The sequence below is a fragment of the Salarias fasciatus genome, chromosome 17 (assembly GCF_902148845.1).
Source record: "Salarias fasciatus chromosome 17, fSalaFa1.1, whole genome shotgun sequence".
NCBI lineage: Eukaryota > Metazoa > Chordata > Actinopteri > Blenniiformes > Blenniidae > Salarias > Salarias fasciatus.
In genome coordinates this window covers 21,814,306-21,839,072 of record NC_043761.1, presented here as the reverse complement: position 1 = coordinate 21,839,072, position 24,767 = coordinate 21,814,306, and the positions used below count along the sequence as shown (strand labels likewise).

At 44.0% G+C, this 24,767-nt stretch overlaps 1 protein-coding gene across 5 annotated transcripts; it reads right to left on the bottom strand.

Annotated features, from left to right (window-relative positions):
* Window positions 1-1,703: 1,703 nt before the first annotated feature.
* Window positions 1,704-22,851, bottom strand: LOC115404562 (NXPE family member 3-like). Of its 5 annotated transcripts, XM_030113959.1 has the most exons (8): window positions 22,749-22,851; window positions 15,059-15,170; window positions 14,860-14,899; window positions 14,456-14,763; window positions 12,694-12,986; window positions 12,387-12,457; window positions 2,874-3,080; window positions 1,704-2,791 (listed from the first exon to the last, which is right to left on the bottom strand). In XM_030113959.1, the coding sequence occupies exons 2-8, from the start codon at window positions 15,152-15,154 to the stop codon at window positions 2,241-2,243; spliced, it is 1,566 nt and encodes a 521-aa protein (XP_029969819.1). In that variant the 5' UTR covers window positions 15,155-15,170; window positions 22,749-22,851; the 3' UTR covers window positions 1,704-2,240. The 5 variants fall into 5 exon arrangements, with proteins under 5 accessions (XP_029969819.1, XP_029969816.1, XP_029969818.1 ...); XM_030113956.1 differs by having other exon boundaries at window positions 14,456-14,899; XM_030113958.1 differs by having other exon boundaries at window positions 14,456-14,893.
* Window positions 22,852-24,767: the final 1,916 nt, after the last annotated feature.

Below are 24,767 nucleotides of genomic sequence, written 5' to 3'. Positions count from 1 at the left end.
TATCCGGCACAGTACGGGTGGTAGCTGCTTGCGAGCAGGACCGAAAATGGTCGCGGTTGGTCACGGTTCGTCACCCTTATAATGTCGCCACTGGCAATGGAAACGCGCGCTTATCCGATCCGATCTTACCAGACCTGAACCGTACCGTCACTGTGGAAAAGGGGCTTTTTAAGCCCCAAAAGTTTCATCCACATTGAAGAGGAATATGGCCAGAAGCCAAAATTTCACTTGTCGGTACCACTCAAGGTGGAGAAGTTTCGCTACATTGAGCAGACATCAAACTTCCAGCCCGCATTTCAGCTGTATCCAGCCTGTAAGAATATATTATATCACTATCAGAGAGGGGAGACAGAGGAGACAGATGGCACGGAGAGAGGACAGAGAGGAGGTGTAGACAGGAGACAAAGAGGAGACAGAGAGGACAGAGAGGATATGGAGAGGAGACAGAGAGAGGACAGAAAGAGGACAGAGTAGAAAGAGAGTAGCCTCTTAAACCAGCTCCGCCCACTCCTCATCCACATTTGGACTTTGGCTCTGGTGAGTTTTCGTGCATGTTTAGGGGGTCAAATTCGCGTTTGTTTGGGCATTAGTATAATAGAGAACCAGGAGAACAATAAACGGACGAATAACAATAGAGACCTTGCCCTCCGGGCATGGTGGCCATGACCCGTAGGAATGTCGCAGAGAGATCAAACCAACGTTGACGCATTCGTCTCATTGAGATCTAAAATTCACACGCTGACACCCCTGACCTAAATCCAACAGGGAGTCCGGGATTTCCCTTTCAAAGTAAAATTTTGCTCAAAATCACTCCTCACAAGAAAATTATCTCCTCCGAGACCGTTTGTCGTACAGACATAAGAGTCACACGACGTGATAGAGGACCAATTTCTCTACAAAAGTTGTGAACAACTTTGTCAAAAGTCTTACGGTGTGGATTTGATTAGCATTCAAAGTTGGAAGTCTGAAATCCTGCCTTGCTCTGGCCGTCATCCGTTATAATGGGGAAAAAAAGAAAAAAGTTGCCTTTATTCAGCACCTCGAACAACTGGAGGTTGTGGCTAAACCGTGACTCCTATCAACAAACCAAGCACACTTAAAGCCTCACCAGGTTCTCCCGAATAAGATGATGTAACATAATTGGGGAAAATATCATGTTATATGTACGTTTTCACAGTTATGAAAAGGTGTGCGCTCTGCATTTTTTTGCTCTCGGTTATAATGGAGCCGGATGGGGAAAAATCTTGCGTTTCTCACAAACTGAGGCCTCCACGGTCCAAACTAAAAGTCTGACTGCTCTGAAAGCCTCACCAACTGAAAGACAACTAATTTTCCTATCAAACGTGATATTTTTTCTTCAGTTTTGCCAAACAGGAAAGGAACAAGGAGCAGTTGTTTCCCAAACAGAAACTTTTATTTTCTCCTCTCTCCCACTCTAACGGACATGACCATATATGGGCGTACAGTGCAGTTACACAGCTGACAGCAGCTGTCCATCAAACTGTGACACTCAGTGCCTTCATTCAGTGACTCTCAAAAGCAGATGGGAGAAGCTAACAGCTCCATGTTAGTGGATGAGAGACGCTAACAACTCCATCTTATTGGATGGGAAATGCTAACAACTCCATGTTAGTAGATGGCAGATGCTCACAACTCCATGTTAGTGGATGGGACATGCTAACAACTCCATGTTTCAGGCTGATAACGATCCTGATCATTTGAATCAGCTGTGTTGGAAGAGGGAAACATCTAAAACATGCTGGACTGCGGCCCACGAGGACCAGGGTTGAGTAGCCCTGCATTAAGTTGTCTGGTTGAGACAGTTCAGGAAATCTGTTCAGAAACTCTGGATTCTGCAACTTCATTGAAATTGAAAATTAGTGAAATTTACATGGCATACCACAGGTGACAAATCATTGAGAAAGTTTGTGTACTGCTGGCCTGAGAAGTATCAATTAATCTCTTCACTCACAATATTTTGGGTTGCGGGAAAAGAAATCAAGCAGTACACGGTCAAGTGCAATTCCTATATTTAATCATCTCCTCTTCTCCACTTCCTATAACACATTGCACTAACTCTTATGTCCACAATGTATCACACCGTGAATAGAAAATAGTAACTCTGCCACACCAATAACAAATATCCAATTACATTTGTTTAAGCACATAAAATAACCTAAACATCAGAAAGCATGTTTGTTACATTTTTGTTTTTTCAGAAGAACACAATACACCTACCCTTATTTTGAAGGGCAAATATATGACAAAACAACATCAATCATGTTCTTAATGATGGGACGGGGTGGGTGGATGTCATGCTTGAGATAGTGAGCCACAGTCATCTCCCAGGCGTCCACGAAATAAACATCCATTCCCTTAAACATGGTCCTGAGTATCTTGTCACGTTGCAGTGAAGGCCAGTCACCACCAAGCTGTGCTGAAAAGGGGCTTGGAGAGTTTTTGAGGTTTGCCGTCCGGATAATAATTCTAGTATCTGGAGCTCTGGCTAGTAGTCGGACAACTGCCTTACGGATACTCATTAATCGACGGATGTAGTACTTGATGGGGAAAGTGGTAAAATGCGCCCAGACACCAAAAACTACAACTGTGGTCTTCCCTCCAGTTATTCCGTCGAGTTCATTGGCAACATAATGTAGCTCTGTTACTGGTGAAGGCACAATACGAATAGGAAGGCCATGGCAGCGGTATGTCACAAAGATGTTTCTGGCATAGTCCAGTGCCACATAAGGTCCAGACTGCTTCATGTTGTGCAGGTTATATACCTTGAGATCTGAAAGAATTAGAACAGAGAAGATGAAAGTTAAGATCAACAACTAAATTGAATGTGCGACAAATTCATTTAGGGAAATTACCTGATAGTTCTCGAGAGAGGAATTCTAACCACTGCCTGACTGTAGAGTCTCCATACATGTGAACCACCTTGTCTTTGAGGCACTGGCTGATGGCAGAGGCGTTATTGAACCGTTTAACTGTGGCGCCACTTAGTGAACTCCACAGACCTTTGTAATAGTAACCAGCAGGTCCAGGTATGTCCTTGTTTGTGGTCGCTGCAAGTTCACCTATCAAAAGGTTACATCTTGTTGGCATATGAATTGATTTTTTTCAAATTTCAGCATTTCATTTCATTTGATTATCCAATCATTTTCAGATGTTTTTTTCAGCACATGCATCAATTTTCTTCGTGTCTTGCTTGTCATCAAAGAAAACTACCACATATTTCCATGGACAGTCATAAATAATTCTTAAATTCTTTGCAAATTTGTGGAGAGAAATATCCATCCTTCTCTTATATATGTGAGGGCCACAGCCGTGTCTGTGTGGAACAGTGGACACTCCCATATTTTGTTCATATTTTGTCATTTCAATTGTGTATACTTGTTAATTGTTAAGTTGTCATGTATAGTTAATGCACCTTGGTCAGAGTACTACAGAGAAAAGGGTTGTGTGGTTTACTGAGCAGGTTCAGGTGAACAGACACTTTTGGGGGCAGCAAAGGCACCAGCAGGGGTCCTTAGGATGCTCATTGCTCAGTGTAGCTGGAGCTAAAGTGTATGCATGGCAATGCTGAGGTGTGCTCCTGTGTTCTGTCGCAGGTGAGTGGTGGAAGTGAGTAAGTGACACTGCACTGTGATGAATGAATATGTGTGTGCCTGTAAGAGAGAATGCCCATAAGTGAAATCCCGACAGTAATTAGTGTGTTGAAAGTGCAATAAAGACCCGCGATTATATGGTTCACGTTTGAAAGGTTCAGAAAGGAATAGCCACGAGAAGCCAACAGGTTGAAGTGTGTGCTAATCAAGTGTGTGAGAGTGTGAAACTGTGTTAATAGATGCTTACAATTTTTAAAATATAATTGTTAGTGATGTGTTAATAGACATTGCTCAGTGCAGCTGGAACGAAAGTGTATGCATGGCAATGTGTGCTCCTGTGTCCTGTTGCAGACGTGATAAAAGAAGCGAACATTTCAAACCCATACATGCCTGGACAATTTTCAATATGTATGCACAGGTTTGCAACATATAGCTATAACAGAAGGTAACAGGAGCTAAAGTCAACTTCAGCTTAAATGTCACAACTGGCTCCTCTTAATATGGAAGACTCGTGAAATGACTTTGAGTCTTTTCCCAGATGGCTGAACTCTGAATCTGTCATGAAAACTGATGACAAATAAACAGAGAACTTGGTTTTACAGCTCAGCTCCCTCTTCGCCATATCAGTGTGGTAGAAGTGGTCTCATTGCTGCAGCCACCTGTCCTGCTCTGTGGCAGATCTCAATGTATAAACCCCAGAAGAGGAACTGATCCACATCCCAATTGTAGCACACTCAGTAATGAAATATTCCTGCCTAGAAGACAAGATCATTTGACAAAACTGAGATGTCACCCTCCAGCAGCCCCACATGATGCCCTCCTGGCCTCGGCTGCCCATTGACAACCTGATTGTGAAAATCATGAACAGAAGGGGTGACAAAGTACAACCCTGGGGGATAGGGCTGTAGCGATACACTCATTTGACGATACGATACGATACACGATATTCAGCTCACGATATGATATATATCACGATTTTCGGCCAACGATATGATCCGATACGATTCGATGCAACTCGATACGATTTGTTAAACTAACATCATTTTCTGCAAGATTTTCAGGGGAAAGTGTGATTTTGGTGACATCTTGTTACTGTTCCATTGACTTGGATTGATTTAACCGAACTGAAAAAAGAATGCATCAAATACACAATATATGGCTCTGACTATGCAGAGAGAGTCTACAGCTTGCAAATGCTGCACAAAGTGAATCAAAGACGTGGCGAGAAAATGTATTTTTAATTGAAACAGTGCAAACTGTGGCTTGCAAGCCTTTGTGAGGTGAATAAAGTGCAACAGCATTCCAGTGCACATTGAAAATTGCAGCAAGTGGCCTGTTCTGAACAGTTTCTTTTACAGTTTTTTTTAACTTCACATTTAACTTCTGAGGGTATCCCTCTAGCCACCCAGTTAGTAAACATAGTACCCTGGTTACTCTAAAACAGCCAATAATTCAAGTAACAACGTGCCATTTGAACACATTTAACTCACTGGTGACGTTTGAGGTGCGCCCGTAGGTTCGTTGTATTTCCTGAGTATTTGACGTTTGTGTGACACAGCTTGCAAACCGCAAAATTTTTGTCCAAATCAACACTTTCTTTCTTCTTTTTAAAACTTTTTAAAACATCTGATGTAACCCTTTAAGCCCTGGGCTATTTTTCAGAGCCTCTTCTCAAAAATGACATACCAAACTAAAAAGAGTATAACACTGTAATAACTAGGCCTATTTGAGTGGTTACTGTCTCCTCATAAAGTGAACACTTGTAAGATTTGTCCAGATGTGTAAATATCAGTATATATGTTACTGGTTAAGTGTGACTGAAGATGGAACACAGCACAAATGAAAAATTTTCAGTCTCGCCTAAAAAAAAAAAGCACTTTCAATGTGATCATCTCTTTGGAAAAATCCAGCTGCAGCTCTAAACCTCCATCAGATCATAGACAAATATATGAACACTCTCTCTGCAAAGGTTGACTCTGTGAAAGTGAAGCAGAACAACATTTGATAGGTTTTAGTACAGACAGGTCAGGCGATGGCACACTTTGGCACACTGTGGTGCCATTTGTGAAATCTGAATTTTCTAATGTACCAAATCATATTTTTCACTTTTATATCACTGCTGAGGTTCAAAACATCCAAACAGAGCAGTCTCTGGCGTGACTGCAGTGGAAATTCACACAGAGCGTCTGTTTACGCTCAGCAGGACGCTCCGTGCGTAAAGCCTCCTCTGTATACAGGCTCCCAGCTCCGCAGCGGCTTCATGAATACAGACACCCCGTACGTCATTAGATTCGTCTGAGCCAATAGAATGCAGCAGGGGTCACCGACATGTGATTGACAGCTCTGTTAGCCAATCAGAACAAGCAAAACACCGTCATGGCGCAGACAAACTGTATGGCGCTGACCAATCACAGAGCTCCTTGAGGCTAACTGGGGGTCAGTTTTACGCCCGGATTGACGTCAGAGGTGGCTAAGTGGCTAAGCTAAGTGATCCCGATGGACAATAACCGCATAATTCGGACTCTATATGGACAAAAGTCCAGGTAAGAGGCGATTTTTTTTTTACCGCAGTTTGAAAACGCGATCTTGCTGTTGGCTGTTTTAGTGGCATTTTCTGGCAGATTCTGTGGTTTTAGACGGCTTTGAGTGGTATGGTTGTAACCAGCGGAGTCTCAGCTCTCGTCTGAGAGGCTGTTTGTGTGAATTGTATCATGTTTCATAGCGCTACGATCAATATTTCGGCGAGTGGGTTGACACGATCACGAATATGGTTCATAATTCATTTAGCCTTATAATAGCGTTAATGTTATAATGGCTGATATATTCGGTTAGACCAGGTTCTGCTGTTTAAGCATCATGACATTCTGTGAGAAATAATCCATATTATTAGACAATCTCTGAAATGCTTGCTGCCAGGCCCCCAATTGGGGGGCGCTCGGGTTTAAGACACGGCGGCGCTGGAGTTAAATTCTCTGCCATTTTCTCGATCCTTCTTGCTCTTTCTTCTTCTGTGGGTAACTTACTAGAAGTGCTACAGCGACACCAGTGGCTGGCTGACCTAATTGCTCTTCCTGCAAAGCAGACGGAGCAGGGGGAGGGGGCAGCGAGCAGAGTGCAGGACGGAACAAGCGGGATTTGAATGAGACTTAATCTATCGATACTTGCGGCTGAAAGATCGATACTTTCTGGCGAAAAAAAATATCGATTTATATCACAGAATCGATAAAATTGCCCAGCCTTACTGGGGGAGTCCAGTGCCCTCCTTGAACAAGTCAGGCATAATGCTGAGTAAACAGACCGATAGCGTGCAGCAGCAGTTTCGATACGCTATACTCCCAAAGCACCGCCCACAAGACATCTTGGAGACATAGTGCTCGACAGCACTCTGTCCTTCCAGTCTCACATAAATTGCATTACTCAGTCTGCTTACTTTCACCTCCGCAATATCAATCACCTCCGTCCCTCCCTCACTCCTCACGCTGCCTCCATCCTTGTCCACAGCCTTGTAACCTCCCGTATCGATTATTGTAATGCTCTCCTTTTCGGCCTCCCTCAGAAATCACTCCATAAACTTCAACTGGTCCAGAATTCAGCTGCTCGAATCATCTCAAAGACCCCTTCTCACCACCACATCACCCCCATTCTCCAGCACCTGCACTGGCTCCCGGTCAAGCATAGGATTCATTTCAAAATTCTACTGTTCACTTTTAAGGTCATCAATAACCTCGCACCCCCATATCTGTGTGACCTCCTCCACATCTCCACTCCAGCTCGCTCCCTCAGATCCTCCTCCTCCATCCACCTCACTGTGCCCCCTGCCCGCCTCAGCACCATGGGGAGCAGGGCCTTCAGCCGCTCTGCTCCCCAGCTCTGGAACTCTCTCCCCCCGGACCTCCGTAATCTGAACTCTCTGCCCCTCTTCAAGTCCAGACTTAAAACCCATCTGTTCAGATCTGCATACTCCACTTAGTTGTCTCCTACTATTCTCAGTTCCTTACCGACATTATTTGCTGTGTTGTTACCTATGATTTTATTTATTTATTATTATTATTATTGTTCCTCTCATTGTTGTTTTGACTTTGTAAAGTGTCCTTGAGTTCGCTGAAAGGCGCTTTGAAATAAAATGTATTATTATAGTCATAAAGGACAAAAGGACATGAACTCCTGATAATCTGTGAGAGAGTAAAGAGTCGGTCTGTTGTTTCATGGCCAGGTCAGAAAACATGTTTTTGGGTGAGGTTTATTCATGTTTTTCTGGGTCATATTTTTGAAAAGTGAATTTATAATCCAATAACAAAACACCACTCAGGTTCATATCGGGGAGGCCGTGTGTCCCAGTCACCGCCTCCAGGTCTCACTGTCACTCCCCATGTGGGCGTTGAAGTCCCCCAGTAGAACAGTGGAGTCCCCAGTCGGAGCACTGTCCAGCACCAGCCCTTCTCGAGAGATTGGGTTCCAGAGCCCAGGCTGTGTGTGGAGGTGAGTCCGACTATATCTAGCCGGTACCTCTCAACCTCCCTCACAAGCCCCCCCCCCCCCCCACCCCAAACGAGATGACATTCCATGTCCCCAGAGCGAGTCTCTGTGTCTGAGGATCGGGTCGCTAGGCACCCGCTAGTCACAGTTTGTCCATAACAAACACCATGTTCAAGCACAGGGGTGTCCATTACCCACTGAGCAAAAAGACGTTGAATCAACGTGTTTTTAAGGTCATTGTTGGACGTCCCAGCAACGTCCCCACAAGGTGCAGAATGTAACGCCAGATGACGTCTTTTTTTTTACGTAATTTCGACGTCGGGTATCGACGTCACCAGGACCTTCAGACAAGGGCCAAAAAAAGAGGGGAAAATATAATTTAAGTTGACCAAAACCTAATCTCCGGGTTTGCGGACCGAATTCGCGGCATATTCATTCAGGAAGTTATTACAGACGGGTGACACTCGAGATTCGAACTCATGACTTACTGTTCGCCGATCTTCAGCCTTACCTGTTGAGCTGTTAGTTTATTGAGCAAACCATTTGTAAACGGGAGGGTGACCACTATTTTGCGGAATACTACTTATCCTAAAATAAAGTGGTGGTTTTAAAAATGTATATGTGTTTCTCCAAAGTTCACAATTTGATGAAATTACGTACTAAATTTAACCGCTTGGGCCGCTCTTTTGTTAGACATAATTCTATCTTTACGAGACAATGAAAACAAACAGACTCAAAGAAAAATAAATACAAGGCGGGGTTAACATTCACATAAACACTTTTCCAATGGTAAATTATCAACGTTGTCTGGATGTTGAAATAACGTTGTTTTTCAACTGACATATTTCAGGAAAATTTTTATAAGTATTTTAAAAATACTGACGAGTATATACATCTGAAGAATGTTGATATTTCAATGTTGAATCCACAGTGAGTTTACGACACAACTTCAACCATTTACTATCAACGTTGTTTTGAGCCCAAGGTTATTTTCCTATTGCTTCATTTGAATCAATCACCAGCAGATGCTAACTCGAAATGCATAAAGACGGCATCCAACCTCTTGACAAGCCAAGGTACAGCAAAATTCACAGGTACAGGAAACTACGATCACAATCCAATTCTTTTTAAACAGGTTTTATTGCGAAAACTTCACAGTACTCAAAATACCGGACCAGTGACGAATCTGCAGCTAACTCTTCCTCCATCCACTGTGCCAGCATGCTATGGTGCTGACTGCCCTCAAAAGGGACTGTGACCGGCCGGTCCAAGGTGGATCCAGACTACCGTCGGTCCACAAAACAGGAATCAGGGTTCCCCGACAACCGCTGGACCAGCGATTAAGGGAAAAACACTTAATTAGCCCGACAGCAGTGTCTCCAGCTCCGTGGTTTTCGCAGTAAAGCGTACACATCTGACACACCTCCACTTCCGGGTTCACTCAGTCAAGCTAATATACATTATGGCAGCCAATAAGTGAACACAGACACAGAACTTCCTGTCTGTCGCCCTTCAAAATAAAACAAAAATAAAATACATCAAAACCCGTTTCATACATAATACGTCATCTCATCTCTTTCAGATGGTAAACACTTTTAATCAAGGAACATAAAGTTTCCCCCGACTTTCGAATGTTCAACTGCATGTAGACGTCGATATTGGGTCCTAATTTCGACGTCCAGATCTTCAACGTCATCTGGACGTCGAAATTGGGTAATAATAAGACGTCCAAATACCGCACCTATTTTGGACGTCCAAAATAGGTCGATAATTGGTCTTGGACGGACCGACGCAATATGGACATGATCTGGACGTCCATATGACGTCCCATGTTTAAGGGGTAGTGCACTTGGCACCAGGACACCCGAGGTCGGAGGCTGATAATCGACTTTGTTGCCGTTTCATCTGACCTCCGGCCGTGTGTTCTGGACACTCAGGTGAAGAGAGGAGCAGAGCTGTCGACCGATCACCACCTGGTGGTGAGTTGGATTCGCTGGCGGAGAAGGAAACCAGACAGACTTGGCAGATCCAAACGTGTTGTGAGGGTCTACTGGGAACGTCTGGTGGAACCCTCTGTCAGCATGGTTTTCAACTCCCACCTCTGGGAAAGCTTCTCTCATGTCCGAGGGAGGCTGGGGACATTGAGTCCGAGTGGACCATGTTCTCCACCTCCACTGTCGAAGCAGCTGCCTGGACCTGTGGTCATAAGGTCTCCAGTGCCAGTCGCGGCGGCAACCCCCGAACCCGGTGGTGGACACCGGAAGTAAGGGCTGCCGTCAAGCTGAAGAAGGAGTCCTATCGGGCCTTGTTGGCTCATGGGACTCCAGAAGCAGCTGACAGGTACCGGCAGGCCAAGCGAACTGCAGCCCGACTGGTTGTGGAGGCAAAAACTCGGGTCTGGGAGGAGTTCGGGGAGGCCATGGAGGAAAATTATCGGTCGGCCTCGAAGAAATTCTGGCAAACCATCGGCGCCTCAGGAGGGGAAAGCAGGTCTCCGTTAACACTGTTTATAGTCGAAGTGGGGAGTTGCTGACCTCAGCTGGGGATATCATAGGACGGTGGAAGGAATACTTCGAGGACCTCCTCAATCCCGTCGCCACGTCTTCCATGGAGGAAGCAGAGGCTGAGGTCTCAGAGGTGGACTCATCCATCACCCAAGCTGAAGTCACCAAAGTTGTTGGTAAGCTCCTTCGTGGCAAGGCACCGGGGGTGGACGAGATTTGCCCTGAGTACCTTAAGTCTCTGGATGTGCAGGGACTGTCTTGGTTGACACGTGTCTGTAACATCATGTGGCGGTCGGGGGGCGTGCCTCTGGATTGGTGGTCCCCCTGTTTAAAAAGGGGGACCAGAGGATGTGCTCCAACTATTGGGGGTCACACTCCTCAGCCTCCCTGGGAAAGTCTATGCCAGGGTACTAGAGAGGAGGATTTGACCGATAGTCGAACCTCAGATCCAGGAGGAACAATGCGGTTTTTGTCCTGGTCGTGGAACACTGGACCAGCTCTATACCCTCGATGGGGTGCTAGAGGGTTCATGGGAGTTCGCCCAACCAGTTCACATGTGTTTTGTGGATTTGGAGAAGGCATTCGACTGCGTCCCTCGCGGTTCCTTGTGGGGGGTACTCTGGGAATACGGAGTCTGGGGCCCCTTGTTCAGGGCCGTCCGGTCTCTGTATGACTGGAGTAAGAGTCTGGTCCGCATTGCCGGCAGTAAGTTGGACCTGTTTCCGGTGCATGTTGGACTCCGGCAGGGCTGCCCTTTGTCACCGGTTCTGTTCATCATTGTTATGGACAGAATTTCTAGGTGCACCCAGGGGCCGGAGGGGGTCCGGTTTGGGGACCACAGGATTTCATCTTCGCTTTTTGCAGATGATGCTGTCCTGTTGGCTCCATCGAACCTGGACCTACAGCATGCATTGGGGTGGTTTGCAGCCAAGTGTGAAGCGACAGGGATGAGGATCAGCACCTCCAAATCCAAGGCCATGGTCCTCAACCGGAACAAGGTGGCTTGCCCTCTCCAGGTTGGTGGAGAGACCCTAGCCCAAATGGAGGAGTTAAAGTATCTTGGGGTCTTGTTCACAAGTTGGGGACGAATGGAGGGCGAAATTGACAGATGGATCGGTGCAGCGGCCGCAAAAATGCGGTCGCTGTATCGGTGCGTTGTGGTGAAGAGGGAGCTGAGCTGAAAGGCGAAGCTCTCGATTTACCGGTCAGTTTACGTTCCCACCCTCATCTATGGTCATGAGCTTTGGGTCATGACCGAAAGTACAAGATCCCGGATACAAGCAGCTGAAATGAGCTTCCTCCGTAGGATGGCTGGGCGCTCCCTTAGAGATAGGGTGAGGAGCTCAGTCACCAGGGAGGACCTTGGAGTAGAGCCGCTACTCATCCACATCGAGAGGGCCCAGCTGAGGTGGCTCGGGCATCTGTTTAGGATGCCTCCTGGACGCCTCCCTGGGGAGGTTTTCCGGGCATGTCCCACCGGGAGGAGACCCCGGGGAAGACCCAGGACATGCTGGAGAGACTATATCTCTCGGCTGGCCTGGGAACGCCTTGGGATCCTCCCGGAAGAGCTGGAGGAAGTGTCTGGAGACAAGGAAGTCTGGGCATCTCTGCTGAGACTGCTGCCCCCGCGACCCGGTCCCGGATAAGTGGTGGAAGATGAATGGATGGATGGAATTTATAATCCTCTTAATATATATTCCAGTACAGTACTGATTGTGACTGTGACTTTGTCCATTTCATTTTAACAATACATTGTTGGCAAGGCATGTTGCTTGGAATTAAAAAATGAACTTACCTTTCATTTTTGGGAAAACAGTGACATGAGCAGGTCCTGAAGCTGGAATACCAACATTCATGGTGACACCACTAAAGCAGAGCAAACATATTTAAATTGGTGGACAGCAAAACTAAAAGCATTTCAAAGGTTTGAAAACTGTTTTGCAAGTTGCACCTGTGTCTTGCTTGAGACCAGTGCTGCATAAACAAAGTGAAACTTCAGTTCTCAAGAAACTGTTGCTCCAAACTTTTGATGGTCCATTTATCCATTTCCTTCAGTTGCACTGTCATTTAGCTCAAGAGTCATCGACATGTTAACTACTCACTTTTTAAAGAGTATGTCCTCCTTGGCCTTGGGGGGGTTTTGGTAAATGCTGAAGTGGTTGATCCTGGCATCACAGCTCAGATTCTGTGGCTTGTAGCAGAACCACAGCTCACCTGTATTGAGGTCAGTGTAGTTACACTGTGGCTGCTGGGTTGGAGGCAGACACACACTGCACATGGTTTTCTGAGTGAGCAAGCCTGAATGAAAAGTGCTGTAGAAGTCCACTCCATTAGGCTTTTCACCGGCAAATCGCTGCAGGAATGGGATTGCCTCACTGGGATGTACCAATGTTACCTGATTGAACAGAAAACCAAATAAAATATTCAGAAGCAATTACTAAGTTGTTGTTGCAGTTAGCAGTTAAGCAATGAATATTTCTTGATTTGTGACTTTCTCTCCAAGACCTAAATCCATATTAGTTGTGGTGTGACGTAACCCAACACAAAATAGGGCAGATAACCTTCATGTGGTTGAGGACCAGGGCCTCAGATTGGGAGGTGCTGTTGCTTCCCACTTGGCTGCAAACACCCCCCCCCCCCACCCCTCCTCCTCCCAGTGCATGTTGTAGGTCCGGGTTCAATGAAGTCAACAGGACAACATCATCTGAAAAATACCAGCGATGAAATCCTTTGGTTCTCGAACTGGACCCCCTCAGGCCCCTGGCTGCACCTAGAAATTCTGTCCAAAAATATTACGAATAGAACTGGTGACAAAGGGCAGCCCTGCCAGAGTCCAATATGCACCGGGAACAGGTCAGACTCACTGCCAGCAATGCAAACCAGGCTCCAACTTCGGTTATACAGAGATCGGACCACCCTCAACAAGGGGCCCCGGACTCCAGACTCTGTAGTCCCGAAGTCCCCGTCACAATGTACTATGAGGAGCATGGTCGAACACCTTCTCCAAATCCACAATGCACATGTGGACTGGTTGGGCAAACTGCCACGAACCCTCAAGCACCATATGGAGGGTATAGAGCTGGTCTCGTGTTCCATGACCAGGATGAAGACCGAGGTTCGATTATTGGTCTGAACCTCTTCTCCAGTACCTTAGAATAGCCTTTCCTGGGGAGGGTGAGTAGTGTGACCCTTCTATAGTTATAGCCAATCCAGAGCCACTGTCCCCAACCATGATGCCATGTTGCAGAGACTTGTCAACCAAGACAGTGCCTGCACATTCAGAGACTAAAGATTGTCAAGCCGAATCTCATCCACCCCTCCGGTGCCTTGCCACCTCAGTGACTTCAACGTGGGTGATGGATGAGTCCACCTCTGAGACCTTAGCCTCTGTTTTGTCTATGGAAGACATGGCGATAGGACTGACAGCCTCATACCTGTCATTGCATAACAGGCATGAGGCTGTCATGCAATGACAGGCTCATCACTGAGTTTGTTGGGTGCTTGGCAATGATAGAAACATTAGATTCAGGTGGGTTGAAGCAGGGAGATAACTGAAACATGCTGGATAGGGGCTCTCCAGGAACAGGATTGAGCACCCCTGCTGTACGGCCTAACTATGGCTTCATTTATTTCCAGTTTAAGGCATGGATTTATGGCCATCTGAGGTAAACGGTATTATGCAATCACTCAACGTAGACTTTTGGTGAGGGGGTGGATATTCTGACAACAGTTAAAGTTATATCACCCAAAAGGTTACAAAACAAAACAAAAAAAAAAAACTTTCTCAGATGTAGAAACAAAGCAGATTGAGATGTTTCCATTCACAAAAAATTCAAAAAATATCAACAATATTGAACTTATTACCTCAATCTGTGACTTTCCTTCCCAGGGTAAGAGGAACACAGCAGAGTAGGTGCCATTGAGATGATCCACCACTTGACCTGCCACCCCTGCTTCAACTGTCCGGTTGTGTAGCCGAACCAGGAAGAAATCTCCCCCATGAGTCTTGGGACGGCCCTTAAAGTCAAACATCTTGATCATGACCTCCAGCTGATCCCCCACGAGCCACGATCCACCTCCTGGCCTTGGGAGAATGACAAAATTGCTGCGGGCTGCATTGCTGGTGTCATTCAGTGAAACAGGAAGTGGCACAGATGGAGTATTTGGCCAAGCTATGGAATTTAAAAGAGTGTTTTCCTCATCAATCTCCTTGGGAGACAAAGGTCGGAAGGTGCAGTAGTTTTGATTAGAGCCTGGATCACTGGAACCTCTTATTTTCTTGAATGGAGGATTTGGTGTTCTCTGAAACTGGCAGAACCAAAGTATTGTTACTTAATTTTCCTTTTATGCTTGATTTAAACACATTTTATCCAGTAGTACAGTGTGATAAGATTGATAAGATCTGATAATATTGCTTCAAGTGCAACATAGCAGTCACTATCCTCAAAGCTTACTATAGGTTCTCACCTCCAGAAAGTCGATGTGATAAAATATGTAGACAAAAAGACTCAAGGTCAGAAAGATGATGCCAGACTTCAGCAGTCCTTTCCAAGCTCTGTCCATGGTGGATTCAGATTTCCTAGTTCATTTGATGAAAAGAAATTAACAAATTTAAAGATGGCAAACCAGAGGTACACAACAGAATGAAAAATGAAAAGTACTTTTTTTTTTTTATTCAGAAAAGATATTCAACAGTTTTAACTGATTCCAAATGAATTTCTTCACTAATCCAGTTGAGACCACTTTGTTTAGACTAACTTCTTCGCCTGTAACTTAAAGGTTTTATGTTTATTTTTTACTTGCATGGACAATATGCAAATTTAAAAATAGTTTTTATGACAATGAGTTCCATAATGCTTCAGATAAGTTTGCTTCATCAGCTCAAGATGTAACACGATTTTTGTGTCACTGTCTTTGGTTCACTTTCTGCATTTGCCTGGTGCACGTTTGCACCCTCCAGACAATTGGCAATAAATTAACGATACAGAGAAGTTTTTTCAAGTGTGAAATAACAATTATTGAGTTTTTTAAATCCCTTGACAAAACACTTCATACACAGTAAGTTGCAGGTCAAATATGTCCTCTGCATTTGGTATACATTAGCTAACGTTAATGCTAAATAGATACACAAGGCAGCATGTTATGGGTTAGTGGTGGTTAAACTTTCAGCGTTTTTGCGGAGAGGGCTGTGTGTGTGAAGATAAGGGAAAGAAGCTGTTTTTCTTGGGAACATGAAATATTTTGTGTTGATGCTACAGTAAAGTTTATGGGGGGATAATCAAGGACAATCAGGATGAGAGGATGACCAACATGGAGCCATAGAAAACATGAGGCCATCTGGTGATGGAGTCAGATGACTCATGTTGATGCAGGATGCAGGTAATAAACTATGCATGAAGGCGGGCCCTCACACAAGCTCTTTAAGCTGAATTGCCAGAGGATCGGCTCTCTGTTCCAGGACCAAGGGAGACACTGGAGGAGAAAGAATGCTCAAATTTAGGTGAAGACATTCCAGGTGTTGTTGTTGTACGAGGGGGGACCCAAAAGTTCCCGGACTGTACTTATAAAAAAAAAAATTAAAAAAAAAAAGATTTCAGACTTTTGGCCATTATATGTCGCTATAGTATAGCCTTAAGCATAACTGTGAAAATTTTCACTTCCCAAAGACGCACAGACAGCTCACAGGCAATGTTTATGTTATTACAGTCCCGCTCCCTTCTTCGAAAAATCCGAAAATGGCGGAACGCGATTTTGTTTTCTACTGGGAAAAACGGCACCAGAAACACTCACCATGATTCACACCGCATACAAAGATGAGGCTCTGGGGAGAACACAGGTCTATGGGCACTTTAAGAGTGGTCAGATGTCCATCGAAGACTCGCTTCGCTCCGGCCGACCCTCCACCTCCCGCACAGAGGAAAATGTCCACAAAATCAAAGCTGTCCTGCTTTTTTGATGTCAAAGGGATTGTCCACAGCGAGTTTGTGCCGCCCGGGCAAACCGTCAACCAGGATTTTTACCTTGAAGTGCTGCGGCGGCTCCGGGAGGCGGTCAGGCTGAAGCGGCCGGCGTTGTGGGAGAGAGGGGACTGGTGGCTTCATCATGACAACGCGCCAGCGCACAGGGCTCTGCGCGTTAAACAGTTCCTGGTGAAAAACGGCATGGCCCTGCTGCTCCATCCGCCGTATTCCCTCGATTTAGCATCTTACAACTTCTGTCTCTTCCCAAGAATGAAAAAGGCACAGAAGGGCCGGAGATTTGATGATGAGGAAGAGGTGCAGAAAAAATCAAAGAACGCTCTTAAAGCGATCATTACGCACGAGTTTGCCGACTGCTTTGAGCAATGGAAGTCCCGGCTGCAGCGCTGTATTCAAGCCGAAGTAGAGTACTTTGAAGGTGACAGTGTTGATTGAATGTGAAAATAAAAAAATTAAAAGTTATAACCACAGTCCGGGGACTTTTGAGTCCCCCCTCGTATATAGCTGAATAAATGTAAACTTGAAGTGAGATCTCTTGGTACTTTTTTCTTTCCTCAATCAAAGAATGCACAGCAAGGATTTAGGCTTCAGCAACCACAATCTTATACATTCCCTATAAGGATTTTCTGGACGTTGGTTCCTGGTGCAGAAATTTCCTTTGTGTACCATCTTTTCTAACACTACAGATATGCTGAGTGGCAAACCCACTGTGGAGTACAGTGAGGTGTGACGAGGTTCACAAATGGTGAAACACTCATTTATGAATATCTGCACCTAGTATACCGTGAATTATCCTATATATTATTTTGATTAATTGTGGGCCTATTCACATGTATGAAAAAATAAACAAAGGAATATTTCATTGGCATGATTCTTGCAAAAACCATTTATTCTCTATTCATAAACAAACCTGCTTTTTTCATAAGGCATTGAATGCATTAGATTGGGTCGCTAGTTACTTAAAAAGTAGACAACAATATGTTGAATTTGCAAGTTATCAATCTAAATTACAAACATTTCAGTGTGGAGTTCCACAAGGCTCAGTATTAGGGCCCAAACTTTTTATTTTATATATTAATGACCTCTGTGATTTTTTAAAAGTGTTGTGCTTTGTCCTTTTTGCAGATGACACAAATTTTTTTGTGTCTGGAAATAATTTAAAAACATTAATAAAAAAGATTGAGGAAGAAATGGTCCTGCTTCAGAAATGGTTTATTAAAAATAAATGATCATTAAATTTAAGTAAAACAAAGTTTATGATGTTTTCAAATCAAAAATGTCCAGAAATTGTAAACTTGAATTTACATGGAAATTGTATAGAAAGAGTGTCTGAATTTAAGTTTTTAGGGAGTATTCATTGATGAAAAGTTGAAATGGAAGTCACATATTGGACACGTAAAGAAGAAAATATGTAGAAATATTGGTGTGATGAGTAAAGTTAAGTATTTGTTAAATTATAATGCATTGAGAATATCACTGTTCTTTAATTTAATTAATAAGGTCAAGACATGTCTCTAGTGCAGCACTGCAAGCAGCTGATGAGAAACTGTTTCTTTCAACTAAGAAAAATCTCTAAACTTAGGAAAATGGTCTCATTCAATGATTTGGAGCTCATCATTCATGCTTTTGTCTCATCGTGTTTAGACTACTGCAACAGCTTGTTCTCATGCCTGAATAAGAAGGAGCTTTAGAGGTTGCAACTTGTGCAAAAATCTGCAGCTTGAATTTTGACCCGCACAAACAGATGGATCCGCATCTCTCCCATTTTGAAGGAGCTTCATTGGCTGCCAGTTTCTTATGGAGTCAACTTTAAGATTTTGGTTTTAACCTTTCGGGCCTTGCCCGAACAAGCTCCTTCTTATATTCGCGACCTGTTCCAGCCCTACTCCCCTGGGAGGGCTTTAAGGTCTGCGGACCAGAATCTTTTAAAGGTGCCACGTACCCGGTTCAAGACAAGAGGAGCCCGATCATTCCAGGCCGTTGCTCCCAGGCTCTGGAACGATCTCCCACTCTCACTTCAGTTGTGACTGTTGACACTTTTAAACCTTCTTATTCTCTCAAGCATTTGTGTAGTTTTTCGGGCCTGTTTTGATCTCATTTTTAGTGTTGCTTATTTATCGATGTGTATTTAATTGTTGTCTTATTTATGTATGCTGTGAAGCACTTTGTGGCTTTTTCTCTGTGAAAGGTGCAATATAAATAAACTACTTACTTACTTACTTTTGTCAACCATAAAATCAACACTGATTCATATATTGCACTTTGGTCTTATGTGATTTTTTTGATACAGACCCAATATCATGTGGACACACTTTGACCTAATAACATCAGGAGTCTGTTGCGCGAAAGAAGGATTTATTCATCCAGGATAAAAGACTGATTCAGGCTGATCCAATCCAAAACAAGACGGCCCAGGCTTAATTGATTGCATTAAAGACTGAGCCAGGACGAGAACACAAAGATTCATCAAGCCAGGTGAAACCAATCCTGGATTAGCATGCACACACAATTTCTCAAATAGACCATTGTGATCGATAACAGAATCACACATTCACCATGACAGCCAGAGTGGCATACTTCTCTCAACCGGAGCAGGAAATTCTCATGAGGAGCCCACACCTGTCTCATTTCCTCTAACCCAAACCTAAACCCAAACCCAATAGCATCACTATACACTATATACTATTCTTTTTCTGGTTTAAAAAATAGTGTTATATTTCTGAATTTATTGAACTTAAGTAAACCAAATGGTCAGCTGAGAATGGGCTTCTATTACTATTAAACGTGTCGCATGAAATAAGTGTGACAGAATACATTGTTTTGGGGTCATTTGTGTTTGTATCACATCAGAAGTGGTTGGGGGGGGGGGGGGGGGGGGGGGGGGGGGGTGATGTCGTGAGACAGGTTAGTTTTACCCTACTGATGATGTGTTGTTGCAATAGTAATCCTTAAAAGTATACAGTGCATACGAGTGTAAGGATTATAATATAAACTTCCTGCTGAAGTAAATAAACCTCGTGCAGACTGCGGTCAGAGCTGCTCCTGTCAGCCAACAACATAAAAAGATTCCTTAGAATAAATCATGAGGAAAATATTAGTGTCATGCCCTGTGTCCCTGCAGCCTTGTGGGGGTGCTCAGGGCCGGTTATGGTTTTGTTTGTCCCCTGTGCTGCTCCTGCCCCACCTGTTTCTCCTGCCTCGTTACCAACCTAATGTGTTGCACCTCTCTGGCCCTCTATTTAAGTCCTGCTCCACTGGTGTGTCTTGTCGGCTCCTTAGGTCTGTCTGTGTGCTTCTGTGTCCTTGCCTGCATGTCGGCTCGGCATTCCTGTATTCCTCTGTTCCTGTGTTCTTGTTTCTGAAAATAAATGAGTTTGAACTCCACCTGGCTGCCTGCGCGTGGGTCCTTCCACCTGCACCCATGACAATTAGCCCTTCCGACTGATGGGATACCAAAAAACTAACATCATCAAAAAAATTGTGACCACTGGACAAAAAAAAGAATAATAAACAAGCTCGACTCGAAAATAATAAACCTTTCATGGTTCAGGAGACCTCCCAGTTCATATTATCCTCTTAAATATTAGAAAATATATTGTAGCGGCCATAGGGGCTCTGAGGGCCACTGCCTGTTGACTGTGTTCGCCACAAGGCACCATGGGTAATGGGACTGAGTTCGGGGGCCGTTCAGGGCCTGTTTGTGTGTGTTTTGGGGGGTTGTCTGTGTTTCCTTTTGTGGTGATTGTTTGTTTATTATTGTGTGCTGTTTGCAGGGACGGACTTACCATTAGGCAAAACTAGGCAGTTGCCTCGGGCCCCAAGTTCTTGGAGGCCCCATAAAACTCCTCATACACTTATGGTTAATACAGTTATTACTTATTTGTACACATTAATTATGTTTTGATTGAAATCCTGTCGCTAAAATGCCAGCAGAATGCTTACTGTATTATGTGTGTCTCGGGGCCCCCCCTTCAGTCTCCACTACATTGGATCAGTCCATCTCACTGCGCATGTGCAGAGAGGATCCAGGAAGAGCAGCAAAACATACGAAAACAAACGGTGTGAAGACAAGAGAAGAGCAGAGAAAAGAACAGAAAAGAAAAAGACGATGAAAAGAAGCTATGCCAGCGGTGCTGAAAAAAGAAGGAAAAAGGAGGAAAGCAGAAAGCTGCTCTCAAAATGCCCCAAAGTGACAACATACATACTTCACTTTGGCAGCGGCTCGCAGCAGCAACCCACCACGGCCCCAATCCAAGTTGTCCCTGACCTCGCCGGCCCCAAGCCAAGTCGGCCCCCGACCAACTCGGCCCCAAGTAACTGTTCCAATTGAACAGAGCACATTTAGAGCAGCCGCAGGTTATTATTTTTTTTTTAATCCTTGTGTGTGTGTGTGTGTGTGTGTGGGGGGGGGGGGGGGGGGGGGGGGGGGCACGTCCCCCCGTCCCCCCTAAACTGACGCCTATGTGCAGATGCTTTTAATAAGACAGATGTTGCAGCTGAGGCTTTACTGTTCATGGTATTTATCATGTTCAAACTTAGTATGAATCAAAATAAAATACAATATTCACAACAACCAGCAAGTGTAACGGCGACGTCGACACCTGTTTGGGAGGTCAGTTGTCGACGTGTGGAGATGAGCAACTAGTGAGTATCAAAATGGCGTGTGTGTTGTCTTCTCATTTCAGAGGGCCCCATTCCTGCCTTTGCCTTGGGCCCCAAATTTGTTAAATCCGCCACTGGCTGTTTGCCACTGTTTTTGTGTTCTTTTATTTTGTTGTTTTTATTTTGTTTGACATGGCCTGCGCGCCTCTGGGGAGGGCGCTATTGTGTGCACTGTGGGTTGGTTGTTTTCACAATAAACTCCTGTGCTTGTGTGAAACTAAAGAGCAGACTGAGTCCTCCTTCGCTGACTCGGCTGCTCGTCGAGATCACCACAATATATAGTTATTTCAACCACCCAATGCATCACGTTGGGTGGCCATTTTTCCGCCAAGCACACTTATAATGCTGTTGGAGTGCACTGATTGGCCACTCGGGTTTCTGATCCAGTTTTGCCAGGCGAGATGGACACATATCATGCTACGGCGACTTGTTCAAGCAGCTCAGTCAGTTTCAACATTTGAAAAGTGACCATGTCAACAAACAAAAAGATGAACTGTGTCTGAACTGTGACAAAAATGACAATGTGCACTTTGTATTCATACATGTCAAACCTGTTTACCCAGTCAGGTGGAACCCCGTTTGTAGTTTTACTGGATTAAGCTTGGACAAACTGTTCTTCACGGCTACCATTCAAGCAGAGAAAGAGTGCTGTTCACTAATAAAAGGCTGTATTTACATGATATTTTCATACAAAAATGAAAAACCTTTGAGAATTTAGCAATTCTTTCATGTGCATGATCTTATGTTATAAAACAAACTTCTGCTGCATACCAAAATGAGCCATTTCTTACAATCTCAGACTTCAGGGCATTGAAAACAACTAAATGAAGGTGTGAGTGGCTGAGCCCCTCCCAGAGTGAAGTTTATGACTTGACCTGAGACATGTTAATGATGCCACTTTGGACAGGTGTGGTGAAGTATTAAACAGAGAAACTTCATCATAAAGTAAGCAGTCACATTTTACAGAACACGTTCTACAATCTTGTGTTGTTTACAAGCAGCTTTCCAGAAAAAAAGGAACAAGCCAAAGTGTGTTAATCTGGACCTGGCAACATGATCAGCACCTGATATCTAATCTAAATATAAAACACACCTTTACAGTTTCATATAAAAGCGAAGCACCACCATCGACCTCTTACAAACAAAATATCAATTTTATGAATAGTTTTTAACTTGTTTGATTAGTGCCATGTGTTAATATTTGTCCGTACTGTTTTTTAACAGATAATTCACTTTTGTGATGTTTAATTTAAAAAAAAAAAAAAAAAAATAGCATTGTAATTGTACAAGAATGTGCTTTTTTGTTTTAAGGCATCTGAATCACACTTGAAATCCTGTAAAATTAGTATAGATTTGCTGTTCATTCAACCCACCTCTGTGTCAAGATTCAGAATAGAAATTGATTTTGTTGAACACATCTAAACACAAAAAAATAATCACAAGATAAAATCTTACAGCCTTAAAATCAACAATTTGTTTCAAGTTCTTGAAGAGAAAAAGAATACAGGTTGTGTTACCTTGGCTGAACGTGGTGGAAAACAGCAATGAAGTCCAAGAGTTTATCGTGCTGTCAGAATTTAAATATCAGATAAAAGGAGCCAGATGTAGAATGGAGGCAGGCGCAGACAGCAGCGCTGCAGGAACCACCCTCTGTCATAAATGCCCTCTTCTCACGGATACAGCAGTTGATCAACACCTGCCAGCAACAAAACAGAGTCTGAGAACTACAATCAAAACCTTTAACAAAGTAAATATGAACAAATCTTTAGATGCATGTTTAAATTGTTGAAGATCATTGAAATATAATGAAACTGAAGGTTTTCTTGTCATAAATTGTCATTTGGTGTCATGTTCAGGTAGGCGGTGCCAAGTTGTTTTTACAGAGCTGTTGCTGATCGCTGTGAATTGTATCACCAGTGGTGCCGGGTGAGGATCGTTTCCCTGATAGGCAGTGGCTCCATTTAACAGACTTCACCCAGCGTGGGTGTAAAGCATCGTTCACCCCAGTCAGTGTATGACTGGTGATTCAGCGCTCAGTTCTTGATACGTTTGTCTGACTCTGTGTTCTGTCTCCAGTCTGGTGTCCTGTACAGACACCACTCCTAACTCACTCTGCATCCCAGTCCTGGCCACCCGGCTCCTCCAAGCGCTCTGGTTTCCTCCAACAGTCCGGAAATATGCATGTGAGGTTAATTAATGGCCTTACATGACCCTAATGATGTCGGACGTGCCTCCCTTACTATTGGTCAGTACTGTTTTGAGTAGGGTGACCATATTTAGAATTTCAAAAAACAGGACCAGGACCAAATGCAGGTGGGCTTCTCGGAGGTTGATGAACATGCTTTAAATTTAACTTCTTTAACAAAATAAAATGAAATGTAAAAGCTTGTAACAAAATAACAACTCTCTTAGATTCTTTATAAATATTAAATAATGTTCTAAATATGAACACTTATGTTAGAAAATCCAGCTTCAGCAATATATTTCTTAATAACTGTAATATGATAGAAGAATATAAGAGTCTCACCAAAATACTAACTTAACAAACAAAAAAGATACAGACTTTAAATCTTTAATTGTTTTCTTCATCCTGCTTCTCTTCTACATTCTATTTTTCATCTTGGTATGTTGGAAATTTTTTTTGCAGTTCATCTGAGAAGGTACTCTTAAGCTTTGGCATTTTCCTGCTCCGCTGTCGAATTAAGTAGAGAAGGAATTCATCAGTTCTCCATAAATAGTGTTGTAAACAGTCGGAATGCATTGATCTCATACTTCGTGCTAACGGGGCTAATAAATAGAATTTAGATTGTTCTGTGATCCCACTCTATAGCGATAGGAGGCGGTAATGCGCATATTGAACTGGTGCCATCTGCCGTTAACAACACAGAAGAAGAAGAAGAAGAAGAAGAAGAAGAAGAAGAAGAAGAAGAAGAAGAAGAAGAAGGAGCGCTCCGCTGTCTGAACAGCCCCGTCTGCTCCACTCCGTCTCTGTGTGTGTGTGTGTGTGTGTGTGTGTGTGTGTGTGTGTGTGTGTGTGTGTGTGTGTGTGCGTGCGCTGCGCAGATCGGCTCACAAAACCGCCTCTCGGTACTTACGTTGCACAACAAAGTATCATAGTATTGTGTGCAAAGCGCTGGTCAATTTACGTTTATGTGCTATGAGAAACAGTGAACCCCGGAAATCTCCTTGAATTTAAAAAAACCCGCCCAGACGCCCCGGACAGGACGTAAAAAGTGGGCATAAACCCTGGTAAAAGAGGACGTATGGTCACCCTACTTTTGAGGCTGATTTGTTCTGTGGGTGGGGTCTCTCAGTGGTGCACTGGTGGTTACAATTGTTTCTCTTCTGGTAGCTTGGGGCAAGATGCCTGTTGTATTGGCTAATCATGTGACTGAACAAACCTGTATGGCTGGACAGAGGCTCTGGGTTTCCCACTCATGTCAAATGAAGGCTCACTTGCTGTGTGTATACGTATAGACATTAGGGCTGTCACGATATCAAATTTTCTCTTCACGATTATCATGGGCCAAAAAGGT

Excerpts from the sequence above, each read along its gene's own strand:
- LOC115404562 (XM_030113956.1), bottom strand. The coding sequence starts at position 15,154 with ATGGACAGAGCTTGGAAAGGACTGCTGAAGTCTGGCATCATCTTTCTG. Across the intron at positions 12,987-14,455 it reads AAGGAAAGTCACAGATTGAG|GTAACATTGGTACATCCCAG; the intron begins GTAATAAGTTCA and ends CTGTTCAATCAG. Across the intron at positions 12,458-12,693 it reads GAGGACATACTCTTTAAAAA|TGGTGTCACCATGAATGTTG; the intron begins GTGAGTAGTTAA and ends GCTCTGCTTTAG.